The 26,713-nt window shown below is 34.2% G+C and overlaps 1 protein-coding gene across 5 annotated transcripts in view; it reads left to right on the top strand.

The window, feature by feature from the left end:
• Window positions 1-26,713, top strand: part of BANK1 (B cell scaffold protein with ankyrin repeats 1) — a 301,537-nt gene that overhangs the window by 18,991 nt on the left and 255,833 nt on the right. For all 5 annotated transcript variants that reach the window (XM_012436540.3, XM_012436541.3, XM_012436539.3 and 2 more), the window contains exon 2: window positions 14,660-15,058. In XM_012436540.3, the coding sequence (XP_012291963.2) occupies window positions 14,660-15,058 (399 nt within the window). The remainder of the gene's footprint in view (window positions 1-14,659; window positions 15,059-26,713) is intronic.

Raw genomic sequence — 26,713 nt, 5'->3', positions numbered from 1 at the left:
AAAAAACCTAAAATCTTTATTTTCTTTTTTTACATTAGCATAACTTGAGAGAGAAAAAAATTGTGACTGTAATCATCTACTATGAAACTGGAAATATTGTCAGTATAAGAAGACAGTATGGTGGTTTGCAAACTTGAGTAGACTTAAGAATTACCAAGATGCTTAGTTACTTGACACTCCTTTTCTGAACCCCTATTCTGGAAATTCTGATTTGATCAAGTGCCCAAAAGTGGTTCTGATGGGTGTACATCCTTGGCCATATTGTGAAAAGACAGTGTAGTCACTGTAGGAGAAATGTGGTTCTTACCAAGTGCTGCCGCAGAATTGAGGATTGTTTCAGAGTTACCTAGAATTTTTAGCATTTGCTTTCTTGTAAACTCTGTGCAGAAGTTTTGTTTACTGTGAGCATAGGCCACAGGAGGCCTTGGGGAGCTTCTACGGGTGGCAGGAGACACACTTTGCTAGATCTGCAATTTCCTTTCTGGCCAAGAAAGGCTGCAGAGGATGCATACATCAGGAAGAGGGTGGGGGACTACCAGCTTACTGGTTTTGCTTGCATCCAATAAATAGAAACCATCCTATTCTTTGTTTTGATATGCACATATTTTCTAGTATAAGCTATTTCTATGATATTTTACAATTTCTACATACAATATAAATTTTGAGATGAAATTTCTTTAAAGGGATTTGCTAAAGTTGTGTTTTAATCAGTTATATTTCCAAAATGTGACATCCTGTGTATTTCTGTACATAACAAGACTCTTGAAAGAAATTGGTGCCACTGTAGTAATGAGATACTTGCCAATGTAATTAAGTTGCAAGATCTCATTACAGTTAGTCAGGAGGGCATTTGTTACATCCCTAACTTATATACTTTAGTAATACGGACAAAAAAGCGTTCATTGTACAGTTAGATCTGCCTAAATCCCATGAAAGGAATTCAAGCAGGAAAAAGACATTTTTAAATCCTTTAAGTATTCCGTTTGGGTCATTGCTCTCAAGTCATGATGATGCATACTGTCTTTTTTCCACCACTGCCACCATCTTGTGTTCTGGAAAGAAGCGTTTGAATTGAGGAATAAGAGAACACAGTAACAAAGGAAATGCCAACACGGTTTTCTTTTTCTCAGAACTAGGACAGCAAAATTAGATTTGCTGGTGAAACTGAAGTTTTTCTCTTTTTAATCTGATCAGCTGGTCCTATGCTGTTGTCCGTTGGGAACCTCAAGAAAGGGACGGAAGTTTTATTTCATTTTGTCAATAATATTGCCTGCAGTATGGTTGGATACTTGAAGTACAGTTGGCAGTAGATGATGTGAATTTAAGTCCAGCTTAATGACTTACTATTGGTGTGACCTTGGGCAAGTCTCTTAAACTTTCTAGCTGTGGCTTTTTAAGTTTAAAATTTTTGTTTTCTCATTAACTTGAGTTAAAATTATTTTTCTTTAACTGTAATACTAAGAATGCTATAAAAACACACCATGATATTCATGTGAATGCACTTTGTATATTATTACTGTTGAATGGAATCCAGTCTACTTTGAAATGTGGCACATTTATTATATAATGGAATGTAAAGCTACTTTGTAGCATAAGAGTTCATGGACATGTATTGGGTATAGGGGTGAGGATTGAGCAATAAATAACCCTCTTCAGTGTTTGAGTTGTTAAGCAATATTAAGAAATATGACAAAAGAATAAGGGAAGGTAGAAATCAGATACTGCCTTTATTGCTGATGAAGCTGATAATTGGCTCACATGGCTTATATCTGTGAGAAAGTAGAGTTCATAATGTGAAATCCTAAAATTAGAGAGAGATACCCACCCAGCCACGGGAGACCCTGGGCCATAGATCAAGAGCTGTCAGAACATATGCCCTCATGCTACAGAAGCTTAGCAAAACAAATACAGGTAAAAATTGGGACACTGACTTTAAGCATATACTGAATCCTGACCCTCCAGGGTATTTGCCTTCTTTTGTAGAGATGTAATAAAACTAGAAATATCAAAATTGAGGAGTAATTAGAAACTACTAATTTATCACAAAATATGTGAAAAATGCACCTGGGATTTTTAAACATATTTCATTTTGAGGTCTGAGTACTACAGTCTACATTTATTACTGGTTAAAATGTCAATTATTTCTTCAAAAAATAATTTTGATTTTTCAATTATACCAATATCTACTAAGTAATTTAAAGGAGATTCTATTTTCAAATCAGAGTTGTACTGAAATTATTATTGTTTGATATAATAGATTTGGATCAAGTTATGATATTATATATTTTTAGGATTAAAAAGATATCTAAAAATTAATTGACTTTAAAATGTATTTCAAATGTTTTAAGTACTCTGTTAAGGAGTTGCTACCAGAGTTCTAGACATGTTTTTTTGATCAGATTTTATGATTTTTACTAATTTTTTGTCACACTCTTGTTTTTTATACTGAAGAGTTTCAAGGTACAATCTACATAAATAAAATGTGTTCTTCTAAAAGATTTTTAGAAATTTATACACTTTTACAAACTATTACAGGTATTTAAATTTAGTCCAGTAACATAACAATAATGTCTCTGTTCCATGTCTTCAAAATATCTACCCTAACTACCCTAACTTTTATGTAATTTTATGTTTTTCCTTGAAATGAAATTTATGTTTGTGGAAAGTGCTTTGCCACAGGACAGAGAATTTCCAAGATGAGTTTTCCTCATCTTGTGAGGTTTTCCTGTGAAAACCTGTGGTTTTGATTCTTGTGCTTTTAGTTATCTGTTGTCAGCCACGATCCAAAAACAGTAACATATTGTGAAAGAAAGAGAAAGAGAAACCACATTCACATAACTTTTACTATAATACATTATTACAATTGTTCTATTTTATTAATACTTATGGTTGCAAGGCTCTTACTGTGCCTAATTTATAAATTAAACTTTATCATAGGTATACATTTATAGCAAAAAGGCTTAGTATTTATAGAGTTTCATAGTTTCTATCTGTAGTTTCAGGGATCCACTGGGGGTCTTAGAAGGTACTCTCCATGAGTAAAGAAACATTTCTATATTTTTGGCTTTTTTTTTTTAGTTTACTGTGACGATACAATTCAGCAGTTTCAGATACATATATTTTGGCTTTCCTACCATAATAGTCCTCATTCTCTGTTAGGATTCTGACATTTGCTATGGATACGCATTTTCACCAAGCATTTCTTGCTTAAAAAATAACCACAGGATATCTCTGTGGTACTCACATGGACCCACTGGAATTATTATCATATATACACAAGGCAAGATGTCATTTGTCATTATATCTGAATTCTATAAATTCCCCCAAAATACCACAGTGGTATTCTCAGTCTTTGGGAATTTTTATCAGTTAAGACCAGTAACTAATAATTGCTGGAAGATATTCCTGAGTATTCTCAGTATTATTTTTTCCCTAGTACACATGCCTTCAGGTCACTCTGACAAAGGCTTGGAGGAAGATTTATGGTATCCATGTTTAGCAGCATAGAAAAACCCTTTTTCAAAGGGAACTGAGCTCCCCTCAGTGAGAGTCCTCTATGTCTATAGGGAGCAGTTTGTGAATTTCCATTATGGCAACTCAGCTAAGTTTCTGCACCGCAAACGGGAATTGTTTTGCTTATAAAGATGATATAGAACCTTCATAGGCTGTACATTTTATGTTTACATTACATTTGTAATCTGTATTACAAATATGTACACTATGTATTTCATTCCTAAGGACCCTCTGATCAAGATACCACCACAACACCTGCAGTGAAAAACACTTTGATTAATTATATTGTCCCTAATGATTGAGTGTTACCATTTGTTCTCTATCAACCCAGACTTCATTATTCTCCATCGAGATCAAAAGTTTAGTTCAAAGGTCTAAACCTAATCATTGTGTCTATGCTACAGAAGACAAACAACACAGCACTTTTCATAAATACATTTCTTAATGCCAGCGAAGGGAACATCAGAACACTCTAGAGTAGAGGTCAGCAAACAGTAGTCAATAGATGGAATCCAGCTGGTGTCCCGTTTGTGTATTACCTGTGACCTAAGAATGGTTTTTACAAGTTTAAAGTTGTAGAAAAGAAGAAGAGGATAAAAAGTAGAAGAAGGAGAAGGAGATTCCAAGAGCCCTACAAAGTCTAAAGTATTTACTATCTAGCCCTTTACAGAAAGTTTGCCTACTGACCCCTGCTCCATGTCATAGCAGGGAAATTCGGGCATTGCAGCCTCGTTGACTGTAGGCCGCCATGGAATCCAAGCTTTAATTAACCATTCTAATAGGCTGTTAATACCACAGCAGATACTTGAGATAACACATTAAATCCTGAATGCTGTGTGAATACAACCATATGGATAAATTCAGTCAGATCCAATCTTCTGATTCATCTTTCTCAGTCTAATAACCCTTAAAATTTATTCCATACATACTTTCCAAACTCATGCTGATACATATTGGCAATATCCATGAACAATTTCTGAGTATTAAATAGTTGTGGAATTTTCTCCCTTCACTTGTGGGATCTAACTGTAGTCATTGCTTCAGGAGGCAACCAGTAAGGGATGTTGGCGTATGTACTAAGAAAACTTGACATTATTGTAAGACAATTGCCTTAAGTGAAATTTTTAAAAATGTTCCTTTTTTCAACTTTTATTTTAGATTAGGGGCTACATGTGATGGTTTGTTACATAAGTAAATTCATGTCACGGGGGTTTGTTGTACAGATTATTTCATCAACCAGGAATTCAGCCCAGTACCCAATAGTTATGTTTTCTGCTTCTCTTCCTCCTCCCACCTCCACCCTCAAGGATACCCCAGTGACTGTTGTTTCCTTTTTTGTGTTCATAAGTTCTTATCATTTAGCTCCCACTTACAGGTGAGAACATGTGGTATTTGGTTTCCTGTGTCTGCATTAGTTTGCTGAGGATAATAGCCTCCAGCTCTATTCATGTTTCCACAAAATATATCATTCTTTTTTATGGTTGTATAGTATTCCATAGTGTATGTATGTGTGTATGTGTGTGTGTGTATATGTATATATGTACATATATACATATACACACACATATGCACACACATATATAAGAATGTGAGATATATATATCTATGTGAGATATATATATATCTATATATATACATCTCACATTCTCTTTATCCAGTCTCTCACTGATGGGCATTTAGGTTGATTCCATGTCTTTGCTATTGTGAATTGTGCTGCAGTGAACATTCATGTGCATGTGTCTTTATGGTAGAATGATTTCTATTCCTCTGGGTGGGTCAAATGGTATTTCCGTCTTTAAGTCTTTGAGAAATTGCCATGCTGCTTTCCATAATGGTTGAACTAATTTACATTCCCACCACAGTGTATAAGTTTTCCATTTTCTCCACAGTCTCACCAGCATCTGTTATTTTTTGACTATTTAAAATAGCCCTTCTAACTGACGTGAGATGATATCTCATTGTGCTTTTGACTTGCATTTCTCTAATGATCAGTGATGTTGAGCTTTTGTTCATATGATTGTTGGCCACATATATGTCTTCTTTTGAAAAGTGTCTACTCATGTCCTTTGCCCACTTTTTAGTGGCATTGTTTGGTTTTTCTCTTGGAAATGTGTTTAAGTTCCTTATAGGTGCTGGATATTTGTCCTGTGTCAGATACATAGTTTGCAAAAATTTTCTCCCATTCTGTAGGTTGTCTGTTCACTCTGTTGATACTTTGTTTTGCGGTACAGGAGCTCTTGTTTAATTAGATCCCATTTGTCAATTTTTGATTTTGTTGTGATTGCATTTGGTGTCTTTATCATGAAGTCTTTGCCCATTTCTATGTCTAGGATGGTATTGCCTAGGTTGTCTTCCAGGGGTTTTATAGTTTTGGGTTTTATATTTAAGTCTGTAATCCATTATAAGCTGAGTTTTGTATATGGTATATGTTTGGTTTGGGTTCTTTTTGTTTGTTTGCTTAATTTTTTGCATCAAGGAGGGATAGTGAGGCATTCAAATAACAGCAAAAATTTTTTACTACACCAGTGAGATAAGAGAAAGGAAGATGGTTACTGGAGTTGCATGAAAACTGGAGCCATTAAAGAAAAGTCATAGAAAAATGGCCACACAGGAAAACAGCCACTGTCCAAACTAAAATGGAGAAGTGGGTGGGGGGGGCCAACAGAAAACCCTATTATTCTTTCTTCTCATCTGATATTCTGATGGTACTTTCAATCAAGGTAGTCAGGAGAGCCTGAGTGATGTAATCCATAAGAGCATGGTGGTGCATACCTGTGGTCCTAGCTACTCAGGGGGCTAAGGTGGGAGGATCATTTGAGCCTGGGAGGCAGAGGCTGCAGTAAGCCGAGATTGTGCCACTGCACTCCAGCCTTAGTGAGACTATATGAGATGATGACATTACCATATTTTATTGATTCTATTATTCAAAGTCTCTAAACTTAAAATTTATCTTTAAAATTTGTAGTAAATTTAGTACAAATTTTTTTTGTAAGTTTTTGATCACAGCATTCTTTTCCTAAAGAAACAAAATAATGGGTAGTCTTATGGTCCGTGTTGTCTTGGAATCAATAATTTTATAGAGTAATAGCAAAAGATACAGATATTGCAGGAATAGAATTCCTCAAACTTGCACTAAATACAAAACATGTTTAAATCTTCACAAAGATCTAGAGTCTTTAATGTTTATTAAATAAACTATTAACAACGTGTACCAGTTGAAGTCTCAATAGTTTAATCTACTGTATTCTTGAGTGAGTGTGTAAGTAAAATGTCAATGCCCAAAGAACTGTAGAAATGAAGAAAAGAAAACTAATTTGGCTATTCTCTATTCTAGATAATGAGCTATTGGTGCAGTTAAAATGATCATATTATAATGGAGACTTTGAATGATTCATCCTAAATGATTAAGTGGACTACAGAGGCAGTATAACAGTTGTATTGAGCTAGGTGGCCTGCATTTGGATATCAACTGAGCTACTTACTATCTGTTAATCTTGAGCAAGTTAATTAATTTGTGAATTAATCATCTGCAGTTTCCTCATCTGCAAAATGATTATAAAAACAGCACTTACTTTATAGGATTTTTGTGAGGATTTAATAAATCTTTTAGAAAAATCCTTAATACACAATAAGAGATCACCCAGGTAGTAAGCCTAGTACCCATTAGCTATTTTTCCTGATCTCCTCCTTTGACCCACCCTATTAAAGGCCCCAGTGTGTGTTGCTCCCCTCTATGTTTCCATGTGTTCCCATCGTTTAGTTTCTACTTACAAGTGAGAACATGTGGTATTTGGTTTTCTTTTCCTGCATTAGTTTGCTAAGGACAATGGCATGGCCTCCAGCTCCATCCATGTCCCTGCAAAGGACATGATCTCATTAATTTTATGACTACATAGTTTCCATGATGTGTATGTACCACATTTTCTTTATCTAGTCTATCATTGATAGTATTTAGGTTGATTCCATGTCTTTGCTCTTGTGAATAGTGATCCAATGAACATATATTTACATGTCTTTATAACAGAATGATTTATATTATTTTGGGTATACACTCAGTAATGGGATTGTTGGGTTGAATGGAATTCTGACTTTAAATATCTGAGGAATTTCCACACTGTCTTCCACAATGGCTGAACCAATTTACACTTCCACCAATAGTGTATAAGCATTTGTTTTTCTCTACATCTGTTATTTTCTGCCTTTTTAATAACAGTCATTCTGACTGGTTTTGATTTGCCTTTCTCTAATGATCAGTGATGTTGATCTTTCTTTTATTTGATTGTTGGCTACATGTATGTCTTTTAAAAAGTGTCTGTTCTTGTTCTTTGCTTACTTTTTTAAGGGGCTTTTTTTTTAATTATAAATTTGTTTATATTGCTTACAGATACTAGATATTAGATGTTTGTTGGATGCATAGTTTGCAAAAATGTTCTCCCATTCTGTAGGTTGTCTGTATACTCTGTTGATAGTTTCTTTTGCTGTGCAGAAGCTCTTTAGTTTAATTTGATCCTATTTGTCATTTTTTTGTATTTGTTGCAATTGCTTCCTAAAAGCCATTTCTGACACAATTCCTTTCTCAAATTGTCACTCACATTTCCTCTTCTTTTAATACAAATTATCTTGTAAACGTGGAAAGGAGTAAGATGTTCTCACCCATGATAATGTATATCTTGATAAGAAAATATTTTCAAAAAAACCTTTTAATTCCCATTCCACTGTATATAAATAATGCAGACAATATAGAAACTTGGGAAATAATCACTTATTTTAGGAATATATATATTTACCTCTGTATACCTTGTTGTTGTGGTAACATTTTGAGAAACGTTTGAGTATGGACTTCCTGCTTTCAGATGTGGACACCTTACTGGAAAGATCTACTATTTCCTAACTCTTGTTTTCCATGCTTTGTGATAAGCACTTTGTATGATTCTTTTCAGTTAGTACTTTCAAAAGCCCTATTAAGTACTTTTGTTTTATTCAATTTTATGAATGGGCCAACTACACCTAAAAAGTGATCAGAGATGAGATTAGCACATTTTTAGTTATATATCCAGGGTTAGGAAGACTTCACAAAATAATACTGCAACAATTAATGCCATGCTTTTTTACGTAGAAAAAAAATTCCCTCCTCTGGTTGCTCTATGAAACATAAAAGTATCTATTTGCATCTTAGAAGAAGAAAGTGCAAAATTCTGAATTTGCATAAAAAATTTTGCTGGTTGTTCTTCACCATAGCTAAAAAGCGTAATCTTAAAATTATGTGTTGGTACCTTCCTGCATTTGAAAGAAAGAACTAAGTTAAATAATGCATGTGTATAGAACAAAAGTCCTGTAGAAGACTTGGAAAAATTGACTTGAGCATAGGTAGTTTGAGGATGAGTCCATGAAGCACTAGTGAGAGAATGGAGAATGTGAGATAAGAAAGAAAGAAAGAAAAGACAATGAAGCAGAATAATGCAGTGAGGAGGTACATTCAATACCATTGGGACTCTCCGATTACTGTATAGAACAAACTTCAGAATTTACCCATTGCAGGTCAGATAAACTGAGTTATTTACACATTTACTTCTATTCCTCATTGTCTGAAGTTGTCCCTCTATTCTTGGTGAACTAAATCCTTGGCTGAGGAAGTACCCTTAGCACCAGAGAAAGTCCCCAGGCAGTAAAGCAGAGTTCAGAAGTGGTCAGTGTGCTTAATAACTGACCACTAAGCTATAGCTGGTGGTCCAGGAAGATGTGGGATGTGTATCCACAGCACCCACTACACAGATATATACAGATTATACAGGAAACACTTCATATATGAATGTCTCACTATGAATAAGTGGAATTAGCAACTCTCCTAGAGGAGAAATATGACTTATGGTCTGTTTCACTACATTAAATCCTTTGAAAAATCCTGTTTTGTTCCCATATAGTAATAGAAATAACAGCACAAAGTTGGAATGTAAAACCAATTGAGTAATACTTACAGTAGAATTTAAATAATGATATGTGTGTATTTATCTCAAGTGTAATGTTCATGTTGCTACTACTGAATCCATTATGGCTGTAACTCTTTTTCTTTTCTTTTTTTCTTTTTTTTTTTTTTGTAATTTTCTGCTTTCTTTTCTTCTGTCTTTTGGTTACCAATTAGAAAAATGCAACATTGAAAATATGCATTATGCAATCTTTTTCCAGTATGCACAGTCAAAACAGGGGTATGAAATTGGATCTTATTCAAAAAGAAGAAAATCTGCCATTTGAAGCTGTGCATATGGAATAAGAAGAATTGTAATTTATGTTTAGTCTCATTCTTTTGGTAATATGTAGTGTAATCTGGTTTTGATGGAAAAGCAATTATTGATATAAATTATTGATAAAGATTTCTTTCAGGTTTAAAAATTTGTTATAGTATATTTAAGATAAATAAGGCATTGAATCTAAAGGAATATAATAAATTTATAAAAATTAATATAGCTGTATTTTGTTCCTACAGAACCATTGTATAATGCTGTTACTTTATGATGCAAGACTGAAGATGTACATTTAAAATAATTCATTTGTAGATCTTGATTCCATCTTCAATAGTAATGTCCTTTTATTATGATGAAGGTTTCCAGGAATGGAAATTTTATATTCCTGTGTTTCAAGTTTATCATCTAGTGTTTGATTGATAAAAATTGACCAATCTTAATGACAGTAACCCTCCTTAAATGGGGTGAATTACTTAGGGCTGATGGAGTTCAAGTGTATAAAATGTAGTGCAGTGCAAGGCCACTGAGCTACTTCTGAGAATTTATAAAGAACTGTTTTTGGGTCTGTGGTCCTAAATATTATTCAGGTACAAGCTTCTATTTTCTAGAAATAGTGAAAAGAAAGCCATGGCTTATTAAGAGAGTTTTTTTTTTTTTTTTTTTTTTTTTTTGAGACGGAGTTTCGCTCTTGTTACCCAGGCTGGAGTGCAATGGCGCGATCTCGGCTCACCGCAACCTCCGCCTCCTGGGTTCAGGCAATTCTCCTGCCTCAGCTTCCTGAGTAGCTGGGATTACAGGCACGCGCCACCATGCCCAGCTAATTTTTTGTATTAGTAGAGACGGGGTTTCACAATGTTGACCAGGATGGTCTCGATCTCTTGACCTCGTGATCCACCCGCCTCGGCCTCCCAAAGTGCTGGGATTACAGGCTTGAGCCACCGCGCCCGGCCGAGAGTTTTTATTAACTTTTATATTTCAACACAATTTAGTTTCTTATGAAAAGAATAAAAGTCAACATAAAGATCAACGACTGTCTTGTGGCTCTGACAAGTAACTTAACCCATCTGAGCCTCAGTGAGAACATCAGTAAGATAAGACTAACAGGACCAACTGCATGCATTTCGGTGAGGATTAAATGAGGTGATACATGTCAACTGCTTAGCAACATGCCTGGTACATAGAAAGTCTCAGTAAATAATAACTGAGAAAACTAAAGATTAAAATACTGAAATGATTTCATTTGTAGAGAAGAAAGGAATGATATTTGATGTCAAATTCAGGTTTGTGAGAATTGTCGCATGAGGTTATTGACAAAATATAAGTCAAATACAAGTTTTTTAAAAGGCTTAATTTTCAACATAAGTAAAATGCATCTAGAGTATTGAAAAAGACTACCTGTGCCATTTTCTTGCACTTTGAAAGACAGGTTATGATTGTCTCTAGTTTTGATTTCATGTAGTTGTCTGCCTATTATGATACCCAGCCGAGTGACATAGGAGTATTCATTCATTACATTAATATATACTCATAGCTTATTCTACAATTTTCTTGATTTAAATTTTAGAGTCAAAAGGTTATTTCTGTAAATTCTTCATAGATTACTCTACTCTTGGAGTGCATGGAATGTTCTGATTCCTCTTTCTCCTTGGTAGAAAAGTAGACTCCCAGTGAGCCTTCACATACTGTGCATACTTAGTAATACCCCGTAAGCTACTTGATATTGACTAATCTAACTCATATCCCTGCAAATAACCTACCATAATCTTTTAAATAATGTTACTGTGTCCTTTGCTGTTAGAAGTGAGAAGTATAGGGTATAGGCAGACTGCCTGCATTGGAGTCCCGATTGTAATACCACTTCAGTTTTCCCATCTATAAAATGGGGATAACAGTACTTACTTAATAGTTAATTGTGAGTATTAAATGAAACAGCATATGTGAAACACATAGAGTCCTAATTTAAGTGCTTGATAATTTTAATGATTATTATTTTTATTCCCACTATTTTATAACTGTAGACCAGCTTACTCTGGCTATGTGTAATATGAAGGAAACCATTCTTCTACTGTTCCTCAAACATAAAAATACTGAATTATGGCATAATATTTCTGTTTGTTAAACAAGTCATTTATTTAGCATCCAGACTGGGTGAGATACTATATACAGCATAACAGAACTATATTGATGATTCATATACAACGTACATGTGATTCCCATATGTTTTCTGCCAGATGTTTTTTTCTCATTCTACATACATAAATATGTAAAAAAAAAATTTGAGTATCTGTTCAAGAAATTGTGCTTGGCATTGTGTAGGAATTTGGAATGAAAAATAAAGCATCTGCCCTCAGAGATAATATTTATATCATGAGAAAAGACAGAAATACATAAACTCAATGGTTCGATAAAATACAAAAGCTCTCAGAATCATTACGCCGCATCAGTGTTGTAGAAAATGCATGCTCTGTTTTCAGAGGAAGACGATGACAAGAGTTTGGTGTTTCATTCTTTGTGCTCATGATAATATGGCACCAACTGATCTTTAAAAATGATTATGTTTCGTAAAATCATAAAAGGTTGTTATAAAAAGATAAGCAATATGGAAGAGCAAAGATAAAGGAGGCCATATACCTCTGAGTCCTCGCTCTCATAAACAATTGTTGCTAATGATAGAATTATTTTGGGTAGATAGGCATGAAGCTACTGTTTTATTAAAAATGAGATTAGACTTTACATGCTATCTATAAATATAAAGTTAATTTAAAGTAAAACTAATGAGATATTTATTTTAAAAATAAAAATGTCTTTGAATACTGTTTAGATTACTATTGTTTAGGGAAAAATGATAACAAAAATATTAAATGAAGTCATTATTTTAAATTAATGTTTCAAATTTAGGCAGTGTTGAAGGACTAAATTATATGAAAGATGAAGTTAGTGTGTTTTCCTTTCTCCTCCCCAAATGCTCGGTTTTCCCACTGTGTAGTCACTTCTGTTTCATCAGTTAACATGTGCATTTTGTAGTGCAGTCATAACGCCATCAGCATTTAGTTGTTCCATAGGTACAGATATTCAACTCACCCTGTTCTTTTTCCGGAGTTGTTTACATTTCCGTTTACTTCACTTACTTTGGTTCTCCTATTTTTTGCTGGATTTTTCCCCGTTATTTAAATTTTGATTAGCTATACTTTCATAAAACAAAGAGAAAACATAGTGAAAATCGACAGTCCTTTACCTTCTATTTCCCCAAATACCATTCCACCCTTCTAAGAACCTTAAGAACCATAATTTTTTCAAAGTTTCTTTTTTTATTCTATTGCATATTTTGAAAATATACATTTTTATTGAGATTTTTAGATTTACTAATTTTAGCTATTATCCACTGTCTTCTTGTAATATAAAAGAGAAGGATTTTATACTTTTGTTTGTCTGACTCTTCTGTGGAATAAATCTCAACTTGTAGTTAATCTGTTTTTACATTGTTATAACTGTAAACACATGCATGCTGTTGATCCAAATCTATAATTATTCTGCTTTCTTTCATAACTTTTGGGGCTTTTTTCTGTTAATATTTACTTCATTTTTTGTTTTTTGTACAAAACATTGAAATGTACCTATCTTTCTTTTTGTAAATGCCCTATTAGACCTGCCAAAGCTCCATTATTAGTGTATTTTCTCTAATTTTCAAATACATGTGATAATGTTACAAATGTCTTATTTATTTCCTATGGCTTTCCCTCCCCAAATCATCTAGCTATTATAGTTTTATTGCAGTATAATTTACATACACAATCTAACATGTATAGATGAATGAGAACTACCAACTAGATCAAGATACAGACCGTATCCAGAACTCCAGCAGCCTCTCTCATCATGCTTGCTTTCATTATTAATTCTACCCTAAAAGTTTCAGATCTGTATCACCATGAATCAAGTTTTCTGCCATGGAACCTTATACAGATACAATTATGCAGTATATACTCTTTTTTCTTTCACTCAATATTATGTCTTTAGATTCACCAATTTTATATGTATCATTGTTTCATTCTTTTTCATTGTTATGCAATATTTTATAGTATGAATATACTGTAAAAATTAGTTTTGTAAAAACTTTCTTATAATTCATCTGGCCCTTAAATTGCTTTGAAGAAATCAAAACCAATCTCACGTTTTTCGTATTGTGATTAATTGGTTTTCCTTCCTGGATATGTGAAGAAATTTTATGATTGTCATTAAGTCAAGGGCAATTTATTCAAGATCGGTTTTATTTAACAGTTTTAGTTAGATCCTGATTGTTTCCCATTGATCCATAGAGCTGGTTCCCTTATCTTTCTTATTTCAAGGATTTTTTAAATTATTAAAAATTATATGTTTTACAGTATTTTAATGTGTGTATTTTTCTCTTTTACTTAAGGTTTTTGGATCATCCTTACACTGAATCTTTTCTGTTTTTGACTCTTATCTAGATATATCATATTTAGAACAATTGTGTTAACCTTGTTCTATTACTCTTCCTTTAATTTTTGCATTTTCTATGAAAATATCAAGTTTTTCTTTTTGGCCAGAAATTAAAATATTATCTCTAATATTACGTATGTTTAATCTGCTCATTTCTTTTTCTAATTTATTTATTATTTGGGTAATAGTATTGTTTGGCTCACAACTTCTTTTCTTATTTATTACAGTCTTTCATGTCATTCTTTTTAACAATTAACATCTTTAAATTCTGGTTTTATTTATGATTTTTTTATACTATGAAGATATTTTTTATACTATTCATAGAGTTTTTCTCTGGTATATGCAAATTAATATATTGCCTAATGAACATATTAAAACTTCTGATAAATAATAATTTAACCTACTGTTATCATTGCAAATGTAAGAAAATATTTTTTTACTTTTTCCAGGAAGTGCAAAAGACATCGTAATGATATATGAAGAAGATGCTGAGGAATGGGCTCTGTACTTGACAGAAGTATTTTTACATGTTGTGAAAAGGGAAGCAATCCTATTATATCGCTTGGAGAATTTTTCTTTTCGGCATTTGGAGTTGCTGAACTTAACCTCTTACAAATGTAAACTTTTGATTTTATCAAACAGCCTGCTTAAAGATCTAACTCCAAAGAAATGTCAGTTTCTGGAAAAGGTACTTCATTCACCAGAAAGTGTAGTTACTTTGCTTTGTGGAGTGAAGAGTTCAGATCAGCTCTATGAATTATTAAATATCTCTCAAAGCAGATGGGAGATCTCAACTGAGCAGGAGCCTGAAGACTACATCTCTGTAATCCAGAGTATCATATTCAAAGGTACTGTTGCCAAACCTTCGTTTGTTTTATTTTTATTTATTTTTTTTTGTAAATAAAAAATGCAAGTTTTTTTTAGAAGCAATAACTGATGTTAGGATAAAAGTAAGAAAAATGAGAGCTGATTTTGTTCAACAGTATGTTGACTTTCTACAAAATACATTAAGGTTCTTAATTTGTAGCTCTATTCCAATCAAGGCTTATTCATTGTTCTAAAAATGACTTATAAATATACCCTTTATGGCAGCCTGGATGAGACCGTGGCAGAGCGAGTATGGTATGCTCAGCCATATGACAGTTTGGCTTTGGAAGCTGGTTTCTTATGTAACTGGTGAGGCTTGAGTTAATATACTTTAGCAGTGTTACCAGTCAGTAGCAGTTCAAGGTTTGAAGGTGTGGGTTACAGTTACAGAGCTTTTACAATTTTAGCATGTAACCTTTAGATAAAAGAGAATACAAGGTCCCATTAATTAATTAATTAATTAATTAATTAAATTTCCATGCAATAATCAAAATGCTGCAGCTTCCTAATGTTAAAGCTTCTCCCTTCCACAGTTTATTCTAACTGGTGTGAAACGGGTGCTGTGGTCAGGAAACCTAGTTTCCTTAGTCTGCACTTTGCCCTCCACTCCCACTCTTCCAACTATGGTTTCATCCCTTAAAGGGAAGGAGAGAAGCTATTATTTTATCTTGGCCACGTCAGATTAAAAGTCCGTTCTTTTTCTTGGAGCAAATTTCTGAGTTTTTGGAAACCCCTATTCACTGGGAATGTCTTTCCTGCAGTTTCTTAATGAGCCAACTATTTCCTCTTCTCCAAGATCGTAGCTGTGGTTGTCTCACACATACAGACTCTTGCTGCTGAGTTTTGTGGCTCCTTCACATGTCTCTCAAGATCAAAATGGCACTGAGACATCTCCTGGCTGGGTGCTTCTCCTACCTTGTCCATAACTCTCTGAAGATGAACCTTCCTTTATCTTCATTTATCTTTTTCCTGACAAACTTTGGGCATACAAGCCATTTCCAGAGTAGCTGTCGCCATTCTGCCCTCAGAGCAGCAGTACAGCCAGTCTCTGGCCTTTAGTAATTGCCTGTATCAACCCCAAATGGTTCACTGGAATCTCTTCTCACTATACCTGAGGAGAGTAATATCCCTCATTCTTCCCTGGTAGGAAACAATTTCCTTTTTACCAAAATCCCTTCTTATTTTCCAGTATTGTAACCTCTTCAAATTCAATGTTTTTTTTTGTTGGGGGGAGTTTTTTTTTTTTTTTTTTTTGGAGACAGTCTCTCTCTGTCACCCAGGCTGGAGTGCAGTGGCATGAACTTAGCTCAGGGCAACCTCTGCCTCCCAGGCTAAAGCAATTCTCGTGCCTCAGCCTCCCAAGTAGCTGGTATTACAGATAGGCAGCACCACCCCCTCCAGCCGGCTAATTTTTAAGAGATGGGGTTTCACCATGTTGCCCAGGCTGGTCTCGAACTCCTGACCTCAAGTGATCCACCTGCCTTGGCCTCCCAAAGTGCTGGGATTACAGGTATGAGCCACCATGCCTGACCCAAATTCAATAGTGTTTAAAAGCCTCGTCTTAGTTGTCTATTGTTGAATAACAAGTTTCTTTAAATTTTAGCAACTTAATAAATAATGGTTATATTAGTTTCTATGGTTCAGGAATCTAGGAGAGGTTTAGCTAGGAGGTTCTGAAGCAGGATTTGTCATGAGAATGCAGTCAAGTTGTCCAGAGCTAAGATCCTCTGAAGGCTCCACTGAGTGAGGATCTACTAATAGGACTTACATTGTTGACAGTTTCCTTTGTTATTGTGATTTTAATAATCCCTTGGTTGTTTGAAGGTCATTTCTAGTTATTCCTGGGAAAATCCCTTGGAAGCGATGTTTCTGAATTTCTGCATGTTTGAAAGTGTTTGTCTCTCTTCTTACACTGGAGGAAGAGTTTGTCTGAAGACAGTATTACTCTTGCTCTTGTCTCTAGCGCTGCAGAATTTACAGAAGTTTTATTTGCCTAGCTGACTAAAGGATTTTTCATTTATAGTTGAAGTTTGGTGACTTCACTAGAATGTTATCTTAGCGCCGACTGTTCTGGATTATTTTTCCCAGGGACATGCTTTTTTGTTTTTGTTTTGATCTTTTTCCCAAAATGTAGATTCAAGTCTCCTTTTATTTTATGAACAATTTCTTAACTTATATCTAAGTTTATGGTTTGTTTCTCAGGGATTCCTTTTTTATGTATTTTGGATGTCTTTAGTCTGCAATGCACTCTACATTTTCTCTCTAATCCCTTTTAACTCTATTAATATCTAATTAACTTAGTTTGCATTTTCACTTCAACATCTGCTACCATTTTATGCTTTCAGGAGTCTCTCTTCCTCTGTATTACTTCCAATCTCTTTCATTTTCATTGTAATTTTACTTCTCATTGTACCATTTGGTTGAGCACTTGAAATTTAATATTAATCTCTTGTTCTTACTTCACTCAGCTTTCACTAATTTATGTCTGTGCTATATAATTGCTTCAAAAGGTGATTTCTAGTCATTACATTTAAAAAATTCATGGTGAAATGTTTGGTTACAGTTTTCAGCTTTGTGTATGGTCATGTTTTTAACCTTTGCTCCTCCATTGATTTTTTCTTCATTTCCTCTTTTCTTCTCTCCTTCCTTTCCTTCCTTGCTTTCTTCCTCCTTCCCTTCATTTCTTCCTTCCCTCCCTCTCTTCTTCCCTTCATCTCTTTTTCTCTTTTAGTATCTTTATATAAATTCTATGCTTGTTCAGGTTATCTTATGTGTCACTGAGAGAAGTGAGTTTTTTTGGTCCAGCCAATGGAGATGGACTGAGTGGGTTTTACTGTTTGTTCTGTTGTTGTTGTTATTTTATAATAAAAGACTTTACTTCTCTGCTTCCACAGATGTAGACTGCTTTCTGTGGTATGTTTTTTCTGTATCGTTCTTTGTTTAGCCTCACTTTGTCTGCTTTTTAGAACCAAACTACTTCCATAGATGCTTATACCTCAAATTGTTGCCTCCTGTCACTGTGACCCTAGGCTTAGAGGAAGTATGTTTGCTGGCTGTTCTTGAAATCTGCAGCTTCTGAACTATTTCTTCAAACTGTCTGTTTTTCCGTTTCCTCCTGTATACCCTTATGCTCTATTATCACTGTTTTAGGAAACATTTCACTGAATTTGGGTTCCAGGATTTCACTGTTTCCTATTTCCTCTAAATAGGACATTTGCATAATATTTCCTCATTGCGTTGGAATGATTTCCAAGAATAAAAACGGGAAATATTCACAATATGCCACAATGTTCAAACTGGAAGTTTTCCAGTTTCTTATGCTTTATTTTTCCTCTCTCTTTTTAGTATTCCTCAAGTACATTAAACTTTTTTGAGTGAAAAGAAAAAAGTGTTACCGTAGGAAAATTATTATTAAAAATCATAATAAAGCACAAGTAAGTATATGCTACTTTCTCCCTGAAGATTGTTAGCAAAGTTTTAGTTTGCCCCTTGCAGCCATAATTTCTGTTTATTCAAATAATTCATGTTATTTTGGCCACTTGAGCTGTAATGACACTATTACATAGAAATATTGAGACACACCTTTCTGTTGTTTTAGTTGTTTTGTTTTGTGATGAGTATTTTTGGGTGGATGTGAAAGTGGTATTGTGCTATATCTTCAAATTATATTTCCATTCATTCTTGATAGGAGAAAAACTCATACCTTAAGACAACACAGCACTATTTTGGAGACACTATTATCTCTCATCTTCCCACATTCAGATTTTGGACTCTGATTTCTTAGAGTAACTTAGATGTGCCAATTGGAAAATATAATCATCTTATTTGGAAAAGGGTATTCAGGTATAGTGTATGTTTTGTCTGAGGTCCAAGAATTCTACCAGAAGCATATAGATACATTTCCAAGTCCTCAAATGGTGGCAATTTCCAAACTGCATAAAATAACTTTTATATGTGAGTTGTATCCTTTGACAAAATTGATTCTAATTGCTGTAGTCTGTGCAGTGATAGATTTGCTTAAGTGTTCTGCTAAATTATTTTATGTTTATGTTGCCATTCATGTGGAAGACAAAAAGTCTCATTTTTAAATTGTGGGCAGCACCAAAAAAAATGGGTGAAATAGGACAAAGAATGTGGAATTCAGTTTTTACTGTCCCTTTTCTTCTTTTCCTCATTCTGTAAAGAATTATATGAAGAATAAGGAAAACTTCTTATTCAGAAACATGCTATAAAAAAGAGAATAATAACTATGCCAAGAAAGTCATGGAAATAATTAAATGTTCTCATATATTAATATAAGACAAAAATCAGAGGAAATTTTATAATATTTAATGAAAGAGAAAAATATTTTATAATTAAGGCTCCAGAGAAAAGTTTTAACATTAAAAAAGTTTTTTAAATGATACAGTAATTTATGTTTTGTCTGAGTATTTCATTTCTTTTAAAGGAATTAAGAAAATAAATTTTCTGTCTTCTTAATTCCCAAATTGGGAATAACACAAACCCAGATGCACTTCCTCTTTTCTCCGGGTATTACAATCATTTGTATGGTAATGATATTTCTTCCTGTTTCTGTCTTCTATTTGTTATTTTATTTTATTTTATTTTATTTTATTTTATTTTACTTAATTTTCTTCTCTAGTCTTTCCACATTTATAGACTTTATGCAGCATTGTTTATATGTGATATAAATAATCTGATCTGAAATTGTTATAAAATCAACTGCCATTTCTTAGTATCACCATCATGTACTTGAATCCTCCTGGATTCTGGTTTTCCGGATCCTGGCACCTCTACGGCGTCTTTCCTCCCTTGTTCTGTGTTCTTGACTCTGCCCCCATCACTCTGGATCGGGCACCCTGGTTTGCTTGCAACCCCTGAGCTGCCCTTTTCCAGCCGCTCTCTCCATGGCTTATTTTCTCATATTTTCTTCATTGTCCAATAACAGGAAAAACCGTTAATTATTTCTTGAAGAACCTTAACATTTCCGTTTTGTTCTTCTGTTACCAAACCAAGGATTTCAAATTTTTAGCTTTATTACACATTTTAAAGGAAGTAGAAAATGAAGAGTAGTAATGTAACAGTAGAATTATTGGAAAGGCAAAACAAAACGAACACCACAATAGAAACAAACTATGTAGAAGCGTTGTTGTCCTTTATTTCCCTCTGTGCTGTGTACTGCTTAAGAACTCTGACTCACTGGACCTGCCTAGAACTGGTCAATGAGATGTCGTAGCCTTTCAAATGAAGTCCTTCCTTTTTGCATCGGTCTTTCAGCTCTTTGAAGTATGGCTGCAGCATGAGTGTCCAGGCCATTTCTGTCATCAGCATTAGTATAGAGACATACTGTATACTAGGTTAATTGCATCATTCACCATTGGACAAACACAGCCTTTCCATTTTTGCCTTCACACCATTGTTCTTTCACTTCTCTTTTCATCTGGAGTATCCTTCCATATATTTTCAGTTGAAATCTCAATCATCCTTCAAAATCAGTTGAAAAGTTGCTTTACCAATAAATTCATCTCAGATCATTTCTGCTTGAAAAATATTTTCCTCATCTAATTCTATTAATTTTGATTATTGCTTACTTATGACTCTCACCACATTCTATATTCTCTGTAACTATTTTTGACCATTTCTTTTCTTCTCCTTATTGGTGTTTTAAAAATGGAATGTTATTAACTTTGCTTTATCCCTGGCGCAATGGCTCACGCCTGTAATCCAAGCACTTTGAGGAGACCGAGGCAGACAGATCACTTGAGGTCAGGAGTTCGAGACCAGCTTTGGCAACATGGTGAAACCCAGTCTCTACTGATAATACAAAAATTAGCCAGGCGTGATGGCGCACACCTATAATCCCAGCTACCCTGGAGGCTGACGCATAAGAATCACTTGAACCCGGGAGGCAAAGGCTGCAGTGAGCCCAGATGGCATCACTGCACTCCAGCCTGGGTGACAGAACAAGACTCCATCTCGAATAAAACAAAACAAACAAAAACAAAAAAACTTCGTTTTAAAAATATTTCAGCATTCTCAACATTGAAAAAAAAACCAAAACCCAGAAAAGACAAATTGTGTCTTTAAGTGCAGATTTATAAATGTTTATGGTACAGTTTGGTTTTTCTCTTTGTTGAAACCTCTTGATGAAAAGGTTTACTTTGGAATTCTTGTTAAGAATACATAACCTCTCTAATCACGAGGAGATATCAGACAAATTAAACTGGGAGATTTTTGTGGAATTTAGGGAGATTCCATAAAATCATTGCTCTGTACTCTTCGACACTATTAAAGTCAAGAGGCTAAAAGAAAGGGTGAATTATTATTCCAAAATAAAGTAATCCAAAGCCATCAGCTCGGCAGTATCCCAGGGCTTTCCCCATCTTCCACATTCAGTTAAATTCTGTGCCTTAGAAAGTATCTCTGTTCCCATTTCTCATCCATTGGCCTAGATCTTCATCGTCCATTGTAGAGTCTACTACTAGAACCTCCCAGCTGGTAGCCTCTTTCCTCCCTATTCTTCTAAGACACACACTATATTATGGGGCTCTACATCACCTATGGAATAAAGTCAAAAGACCTTAACGTAGCAGACAAGGCCTCTCATAATCAAATATTATGTAAAATAATTTTGAAATTAGCAAGATTTAAAACACTTTGTTCATAAATTTAGACAATAATTAATCAATTCTAACAGTCAATGTATAATGATAATTTAGTATATTTAGGACTAAGAACAGTACAGCTGTTTTTGTGCTTCTAGAATTTATTAAGGCTTGAAAAATTATTAGCTGCCAACTTTAAAATCCAGGATTGAATATTGGCTTTTTTTCTTTATCTGAGAAACAAAAAGTTCATTATAACTTCAGAATTCCAATTAAAGTGATGGATTGTTTGAAAATAATATTACTCAAAAAGTCTGAGTTATAAATTTGAGTTTGGGTATCTGATATTTTACACGAGGGTTTGTTTGTTTGTTTGTTTTTTGTCCCAGTTTCTCTGGCTTGCATGATTTAATAAAGTCATTGGAATTATTTCTGAGACTGTAAGGACTAAGGTTTCAAGGTTTTTTCCCTCAACATATGATACATATTCAATTTCTCTTTGAATAAGCTTTTTGCATATTGATTTATCTTTTTAAATTCTATTTTTAATTTTTGTTTTTTAAACAACATGTTTGGCCATTCTCATATACATTGAAGAATGAAACTCAAACAACAAAATGGTTAGTAAAAATTTATTAGTTCTAGACCCCAGAATGTAATTATGATTTGTTTATTGCTAATAAAATAAGATAAAGGCATTTGATCAGGATATTTTTAGCTGTGTTGGTAATGACATTCTGTATATGACTCTGGGTAGCTTTTCCCCTCCCTTCCCCTGCCCTCTGCTCCCCTCCCCTCTCCTGCCCTCCTCCCTCTCCTTCTTCCTCTCTTCCCCCCCCTCCTTTCCTTCCTTCTCCTCTCCTTCTCCTCTCCTTCTCTCCTCTCTCTCTTCTTTTTCTTTTCTTTTTTTTTTTGAGACAAGGTCTTGCTCTGTTTCCCAGGCTAGAGTGCAGTGGTGGTACCTGGGCTCACTGCAAACTCCATCTCCAGGGTTCAAATGATTCTCATGCCTCAGCCTCCTGAGTAGCTGGGATTAAGGTATGCACTACCACACCTGGCTAAATTTTTTTTCCTTTTTTTAAAAAAATTATACTTTAAGTTCTGGGGCTTTGGTATTTCTAGTAGAGACAGGGTTTCACCATGTTGGACAGACTGGTTTCGAACTCCTGGCTTCAAGCAATTGACCTACCTCGGCCTCCCAAAGCGGTGGGATTACAGGCATGAGTCACCACACCTGGCCTCTGGGTAGCTTTTAACCATATTCATATTATGAATGTATGCACCCTACTCCTGAGTTCTACTGCCTCCCTTTTTGAATCAAAAACTAAGGCACACTGTTTCGTATTACTCAGGATTATTGTGTTATTAACGACATTGTGTTATTAACAACTTCTTGCTTTGCTTTCCAAAAATCTTACCTTTCTTTAGATGGTTTCCTCTTTATCTTTGATAAAAGCTGATTTGTTTTTCCCTTTCAATTCCATGTGGGAAATGATCATCTGCTGAATAAACAGCATGATTCCAAGGCTTTTCTGAAAATTAACTCTAGTGTTAAAGAGAAGAAACTATGTACAGAGCCCATGAAAAAACAAAACGTTACTGTCTCTTATTATAAAATATCTAGTCCTGAAATCTTTGCCAAGACACTTGGTATCCTGAGGTCTATCTGTAATTCAAGGTCCAAAGAAATCTACTCTTGTGTGACAATTGAGCCATTGGAGGGAGATTATATCTTTGAGCTGTGTTTGACTTGAACATGCCCTCCCTTAGCTGGTGACTAGCGCTTGGTAACCTCAATAATTATTTTTCAAGACAGACACTTTAAACTTTATTTTCTTAACATCAGTAACATTTTCTTGTTCACACATATTTATGCTGGAAATTAAGGTATAGGATCATACAAGATTAGTTAACAGCTTGATATGAGATGATGTCTCTGACACTGTTATGCCATACTCTTATATTTCACACAGGGAATAGAATGAGATTTTAACTTTATTCGTGACTTAGAAATACAATAGGCAATTTAGATTAAGAAAGAAAGATTTTAAAAGTCAGACATTTTGTGATATAACCGAATGAGAATTCATTTACACTCATTTATGGAGGATATGTATTTTTAACCTTAAGTTTTCACAAGTGATTTCAAATTACTTTTACTAGTGTCTTAATTTTCTTATATATTCAAAGAGCTGAAATTTTGAATATCCTATTTTATAAGTTGCATAATAGAAGGGTTGAAATTCCATGTTTTTATCAGGCACTATATTCATTAAATGTTTATGGTTGTACTCCTTACTAGGCAATTATGATTTCTTTTTGATTATAAGAGAAATATTAAGATATATAGAAATCATCACAAATGCTCCTCTAAAGTTCATCTCATACTTATATTTTTTGACTGTTAATAGTATCATAATGCTGCAAAATGTATTTCTAGGGAGGTAAGTAGTGCTCATCAATCCATTTAATAGCTTCCCATATGAGGAAGCTTAACTCTTATTCAACATTACTTCTTATTCAAGTACTTTTACAGGAATTCAATTTGACTAACATGGAAATCGAGAACCTGTGTTTTTCAGCCCTGCGATTATGCTACTCCATCCCCTAATAAATGCTTTATCATCCCTTCAATATTTAAGCAGGGAGGATTTGTCTGAATCATTGCTCCATTTTCACAATGACCAGCACCATATACAATAATTATTTTTTTATTCAACTGGCCAAGTTCTTTACAACTCATTGAGCTTCTCTTGGAATATGAGGAAGTGTGATTTATATCTAATGTGTAATTATTTCATGGGCTTTCATAGCTTTTTAGAAACTAAGACAAAGGAGATATACAATTGCTTTTTCCACATTCTTTCCAAGATAGCTACTATATAATTTCCAATATTTATTTTTATAATGTATTTAATTACAATAAATATATGATACCTGACTTTGGTGTCATATATTATGGACATATGGATAATGAATATATTATGGATAAAAATTATGGATAATTTTTAAATTTAAGGAAAAAAATATGTATTTTGAAATAGGGTCTCACTCTAGAGTGCAGAAGTGCAATCTCAGCTCACTGCAACTTCTACCTTGCAAGATCAAGCAGTTCTCATGCCTCAGCCTCCCAAGTAGCTAGGACTGCAGGAATGCACCCCCCCCATGCTCTGTTAATTTTTGTATTTTTAGTAGAGACAGGATTTCACCATATTGGCCAGGCTGGTCTCAAACTCCTGGCCTACGTGATCCACATGCCTCAATCTCCCAAAGTGCTGGGATGACAGGCATGAGCCACTGTGCCCAGCCTAAAATTTAAAAAAATATATATATACACACATATACATATATGTATATATTTTAACATGTATATACATATATGTATATATTTTAATATGGATATATAAGTATGTGTATATATACATATACGTATATATATTTTTAGTATGCATATATACATATATGTATATATATAAGCTTTTTATTTTTCTAATTATAAAAATAGTACATACTCATTGTAAAAAAAAATCTGAATAGTACAAAGAACATAAAAGAAATAGGAAGAAAATGTCACTTAGAAGGACAATACTGAGAGACAATCACTGTTAACATTTTGGCATATTTCATTCCATATATAATTCTGATCATGCAGAATATAAACTGTTTAGAATTTGAGAGATTACTTGCCAAATATGTACATACAAACATTTTAAAACAAAATCATAATTTATGTTACAGGAAAAAAAGCATAAATTATAAGTATAGGACTAAACTTAAATGAATATGTGAATTCTTAAAAATGTTAAACAAAATCTGAAATGATAACCAAGATTTAAAATTTTGCCTTTGGCTCAGAAATGATATATTGACAACTATTCCATGAGAAATGAAAATCTCACCAAAATCAACTTTGCACTCCAGTGAAAGATTCTAGTTTGGAATGAATAATTCAAAATGATGAAAGCATAGATTCAAATGGTAATAATAATCTTAATTACACAGAATTGTTCAATATGTTGATGGAGGGAGGAGCAAAAATTTTATAGATAAGCCACTCACAGACGAATTATCATGAAAAATAGAAGTTATAAATGTATATGAAAAATTTTCTGGTACCTCATATAAAGAATTTTAAAAAACCTTTCTTTTTTAATTGTACTTTAGGTTCTGGGGTACATGTGGAGATAATGCAGGATTGTTGCAGAGGTATATAGATGGTAATGTGGCTTGCTGCTCCAACCCTCCCCAACCTCCCCACCCCTGCTGTTATCCCTCCCTTATCTATCTCCCCACCCCGTGTTATCTTCCCCAACCTCCCCAACCCCTGCTGTGCCTTCCCTAACTGCCCCAACAGACCCCAGTGTGTGATGCTCCCCTCCATGTGTCCATGTGTACCCATTGTTCAACACCTGCCTATGAGTGAGAACAGGCAGTGTTTGATTTTCTGTTCTTGTGTCAGTTTGTTGAAAATGATGTTTTCCAGATTCATCCATGTCCCTACAAAGGACACAAACTCATCATTTTTTATGGCTGCATTATATTCCATGGTGTATATGTACCACATTTTCCTTGTCCAGTCTATCATCGATGGGCATTTGGGTTGGTTCCAGGTCTTTGCTATTGTACACAGTGCTGCAGTGAACATACATGTGCATGTGTCTTCATAAATAGAATGATTTATAATCCTTTGGATATATACCCAGGAATGGGATTGCTGGGTCAAATGAAATTTCTATTTCTAGGTCCTTGAGGAAGCACCACACTGTCTTCCACAATGGTTGAACTAATTTATACTCCCACCCACAGTGTAAGAGTGTTCCTATTTCTCCACATCCTCTCCAGCATCTGTTGTCTCCAGATTTTTTAATGATTGTCATTCTAACTGGCGTGAGGTAGTATCTCAATGTGGTTTTGATTTGCATTTCTCTAATGACCAGTGATGATGAGAACTTTTTCGTATGTTTTTTGGCCTCGTATATGTCTTCTTTTTAAAAGTGTCTGTTCATGTCCTTTGCCCACTTTTGAATGGGT

The sequence above is a fragment of the Aotus nancymaae genome, unplaced genomic scaffold (assembly GCF_030222135.1).
Source record: "Aotus nancymaae isolate 86718 unplaced genomic scaffold, 86718_ANA_hifiasm-v0.15.2.pri h1tg000033l, whole genome shotgun sequence".
In the NCBI taxonomy this organism is placed as follows: domain Eukaryota; kingdom Metazoa; phylum Chordata; class Mammalia; order Primates; family Aotidae; genus Aotus; species Aotus nancymaae.
This window is presented reverse-complemented; position numbering and strand designations above follow the sequence as displayed.